The sequence below is a fragment of the Centruroides sculpturatus genome, unplaced genomic scaffold (assembly GCF_000671375.1).
Source record: "Centruroides sculpturatus isolate CEXI.00-Female unplaced genomic scaffold, Cexi_2.0 scaffold3099, whole genome shotgun sequence".
Taxonomy (NCBI): domain Eukaryota; kingdom Metazoa; phylum Arthropoda; class Arachnida; order Scorpiones; family Buthidae; genus Centruroides; species Centruroides sculpturatus.
This window is the reverse complement of record NW_019387190.1, coordinates 1-3,910: the sequence shown is the minus strand read 5'-3', so window position 1 is coordinate 3,910 and position 3,910 is coordinate 1. Positions and strand designations below refer to the sequence as shown.

The 3,910-nt window shown below is 31.3% G+C and overlaps 2 protein-coding genes across 3 annotated transcripts; one reads left to right on the top strand and one right to left on the bottom strand.

Moving 5' to 3' along the window:
* Window positions 1-605: 605 nt before the first annotated feature.
* LOC111616261 (transmembrane protein 11-B, mitochondrial-like) lies at window positions 606-1,488 on the bottom strand. Its single transcript, XM_023357697.1, has 2 exons — window positions 1,339-1,488; window positions 606-1,269 (listed from the first exon to the last, which is right to left on the bottom strand). Exons 1-2 carry the CDS (start codon window positions 1,383-1,385, stop codon window positions 732-734), a joined length of 585 nt encoding a protein of 194 aa, XP_023213465.1. The 5' UTR covers window positions 1,386-1,488; the 3' UTR covers window positions 606-731.
* Window positions 1,489-2,344: 856 nt separating this feature from the next.
* LOC111616259 lies at window positions 2,345-3,902 on the top strand. Of its 2 annotated transcripts, XM_023357696.1 has the most exons (4): window positions 2,345-2,385; window positions 2,466-2,511; window positions 2,958-3,076; window positions 3,153-3,902. In XM_023357696.1, exons 3-4 carry the CDS (start codon window positions 2,958-2,960, stop codon window positions 3,478-3,480), a joined length of 447 nt encoding a protein of 148 aa, XP_023213464.1. In that variant the 5' UTR covers window positions 2,345-2,385; window positions 2,466-2,511; the 3' UTR covers window positions 3,481-3,902. The 2 variants fall into 2 exon arrangements, with proteins under 2 accessions (XP_023213464.1, XP_023213463.1); XM_023357695.1 differs by lacking the exons at window positions 2,345-2,385; window positions 2,466-2,511 and having other exon boundaries at window positions 2,758-3,076.
* Window positions 3,903-3,910: the final 8 nt, after the last annotated feature.

Below are 3,910 nucleotides of genomic sequence, written 5' to 3'. Positions count from 1 at the left end.
GTACACTAAGAAGAAATTTCTTGTCTAGAAACCTCTTGAATATTTCAAAGATCTGATAAAATTACAAGAAAAACAAAGTAAAAGTTTTGTAAAAAATATATATATATATATATACATTATAATATATAAACATGTAAATACGTAATGAATTTAAAACATAAAAAAATTATCTTGCTGTTTTTACAAAGTGATAACTATACTAGACGTTGATATATTTTTAATGTACGTATAATTCAGTAGAGATGAAGCCTGATTTATTGTTTTGTATGATGTTTAAAGTAGATATAAAACATTTTCATATATTAAAAACATTTTTATAACTGTTTTTTGTCTTAATCTATTGATTATAACGGTTATGGCGCCGTCCTGGAGATCTGGGATCAATCCCGACCAGCCCTTCGGGAATTTTTCGGTGGACTGCGTGTTCTGGATATGTCGGGCCCATCTCTCACCACTCAGCCTGGCTTTTTTATCATACCCATCGTGGGTTCGACCAGGCCACAACGGCCTGGCTGAACCCACGATGGGTACGATTAAAAAGGCCCTATTGATGCACAGGCGCGAAACAAGACAAAACGAAAAAAGAAAGACACTTATATTGAGGGATAAAGATTTAACTTTAATTTTTCGAATACTAATTAAATCATTTTTGAAACTAAATTTTGAAAAAAGAAACATTTCTGTAAGGAATTGAATTCGATTTGAATTTTCATGAAATTTGAGGATTTCAATTAATACAGTTCACATCCTGGTATGATTTCTCCTCTCCATAATTTGTAAACATTCCACAAGCAATAACCAACTGCAGAAAATGTTAAAATGATTCGAGTGCAATTCATCGGGAGAGTATTTTTTCTGGCGAGCACCACGGGACAATATGTAGAAATTAAATGAAGTGGCAAATTTGCTCTTTCAGAAGGACTTTTTACAACCCTGTACTTGGAGCAAGGATCAAATTGCCACGCGACACCATACATAGCTGTGCATACAAAATTGATAGCACCCAATGAGCAGTAGAAATGGGGATTCTTAGGCCAAAAGTAGGCTGTTGCTAACGTTCCTAATCCAGTGTATAATGATAATCTATTTAGAAAACGTCCGAATCCAATCCAAACTGAAGTCATCTCTCCCAATTCTAAAGGCTCAATGATGATGATGCGTGTTCCGGATGCCATTGCCTTTTCTAACTCATCGTCTGCTGTTGCTGAAGTCTCTTCCCAGTCATGATCTTCGAATACAATGTTTATGCCCTGTTGCCTAAGCTGATCTCTGTATATATGCATAGAAAACAAATTAATCTATAAGAAAACCTGTAACAATGTTTATGTTATAGCTTGCCTCAGGTCATCTGCAGTACGAGAACAGTTGCTTCTGGATACGGCCATTCCAAATTTATAAATTTGAAAATCGTTTTTATTTAAATATCAGCATTACGTGAAGATAGACCGAAAATTATTGTTATAACTTGTCTTTAAAATATTTATTGTTTCTAATAATATAATTATTATAATTAGAGGAATGTAATTGTTTTTTAATCGACTTGAATATTTGAGATTTCTGTTAATTTTTATTTTTAAAAAAGCGTAAATAAATAAAATCATTTTTACTTTATTTTTGGCTCGTTTCATCCTATGCGCATTGAGAGGGCCTTATTACCACTTATGGCGTGGTGTAACAGATGTAATAATTTTAATATTAAGTTTAAAATCATATTTAATGTTTTATATTTGCATCTAGTCAAGAAATATTTATAATAAACAGCTTTGTTATAAATACTCTCCATTGTACTGTACAATGTCCGTGCCATGTCTTCCTTTTTCATAAAAGAAAATTGGCAACCATACTACCTGGCCACAAGATACGTTATATCCTACCATAATTCATAATTAAGTTTATTTTGAAACTATTTCTGCCCTGTGGACATTAAGAAAGCGTTTTTAACAAGCCTATTATGGGTTCGGTCAGGCCCACAATGAGACAGCTGGATGATAAAGGATGGGGCCCGACATTTCCCAAAAATTCCTGGGGTTTTTTCACCTATCCAGATTCGATACTGGGTGCCCCAGAAAGGTAGGCTGCCACCTTTGCCGCTCGGTGATCCAGCCACCGCTAAGATTAGGTACTGTAATGCCAATCTCAGTCGTATATTTAGCTTACTTTATTTATACTCATTTTCACGAAATTAATCACGCAAAAACGTTTAATATATATATATATATATCATATAAAATAAAATATTTAAAATTATTCGAAGAAATCGAGTCTTTTTCAAGCATTTATATTTAAAATGTTTATTTTTACTTGGCAACATTTACTCTACTTATAATTTTTTTTTTAATTCGAAATTTATCATCGCTGTCAAATATATATAGAGCTATCATACTAGTCGGTGATTTTGTAATAAAAATATAACTAGGTCATACAGGAGTATTAAGATAACTAACACATTAATTTTTAAAAATTAGAAAGAAGATTCGCTTTTAAATACAGTAGACGTCATTAATTAAAAAGGTGATAACTAAAACTAACATATTTTAAAAATATAATTATTTTTTTGTATAATTTATTGAATAAATTTAAGACCGTATAAATAAATTTATTTTAGTCATTTAGTTAAATAGTTAATTATTATTAACTTGTTATATTTTAAATTAATACAATAAAGCAAGGTAAGTAAGCAAACCAATGACGTGCTCCGTTTCATATAAAACAGAGTATCTGATTGGTTTTCTTACCTCTCGTATGTATATTCAGCGTGGTGCTCGTTGCGCCGACTGTTGCAAGTGGCGTAATGTGCGTCAGATGATTATACATTATATTCTTATAATATACATATTATTATCATCAAAGAAAATAATAAATGATTATATATATGTTAAATGCAGATATGTACATAATCGAATTTAAGATTTAAGCTAGAAAATTTTTAAATAAAATTATTATTATTATTGTAAAAGATGGGAAAAAAAGAAAGAAGAAAGTCATTAGTGAAGGATTCAAATGCAGCCACAAAGTCAAAAGAACAGGAGCAGTTATATTTAATTCAAATTAAAGATTTGACATCAAAACTGGAAAGGTTAAGTATATTAATCATCATAAGTACAGTAGTAGCAGTTTTTTAGGTCATTTATTTATATATAATTACAATACAGGAGAAAGCAATTGGTTGAAGAACTGCAGCAGGTTAATAATGAGTACAAGAAAAAGTATGAGAGAGAAGTTAAGGATAAAGAAGATATTGTTGCTTACTTGAAGCATACCATTGAAAATTTTACGGTGGAAATGAATCACCTTCGAGAAAAAATTATCGGATTGCAGAAAGAACATGAGACAGAAAAGAAGAATTCTGAAAATAAATTAATTTCATTGGAAAAAGAATGTAATCAAGCTTTGGAGAATCTAAAGGAGGAAAATCTAACATTAAGTAAATGTTTATCTAATTTGGTTATTTTTGTTATTGAATTATCGAGAGGAAAATAATATTTCTCGGAGCTTTATGTTAAAATTAATGTTTCTAATGAGAAATAATTACAAATTACAATTATTTTTCATTTTTTCCTCCCATTTTTGACTCTTTCTGCCCTTTGGCTATCTTACCCACAGACCAGAAACCATGGCACATTATAACTTCATGGGGTCCAGGCAAATTTGAATTAGGGGCCTCCAATGTTCTGTGTTGACTTCAGATCTTTTTCTTCAGGGGAATTTTTTGGGGGGAATCCCCTTGATATCCTAATTAATTTTTTAATGGGCCCTGTGGATAGTTAAGTTATGAACTGCACCACACCAACAATCTAGATTCTGGATATGGCCCAAATTTAAATTTTGATACTCTTGCTACAGTAATGAGTTTATAAAAGATTGATTTGAGATCCCCTGTTGGTGGGACCCCAGACAATTGCTCTTTTTG

Bases quoted from the DNA above. Each gene is read 5' to 3' on its own strand.
- LOC111616259 (XM_023357696.1), top strand. From the start codon at position 2,958: ATGGGAAAAAAAGAAAGAAGAAAGTCATTAGTGAAGGATTCAAATGCA. The intron at 3,077-3,152 runs GTTAAGTATATT...ATTACAATACAG, and splicing joins TTGACATCAAAACTGGAAAG to GAGAAAGCAATTGGTTGAAG.
- LOC111616261 (XM_023357697.1), bottom strand. From the start codon at position 1,385: ATGGCCGTATCCAGAAGCAACTGTTCTCGTACTGCAGATGACCTGAG. The intron at 1,270-1,338 runs GCAAGCTATAAC...GCATATATACAG, and splicing joins CGTACTGCAGATGACCTGAG to AGATCAGCTTAGGCAACAGG.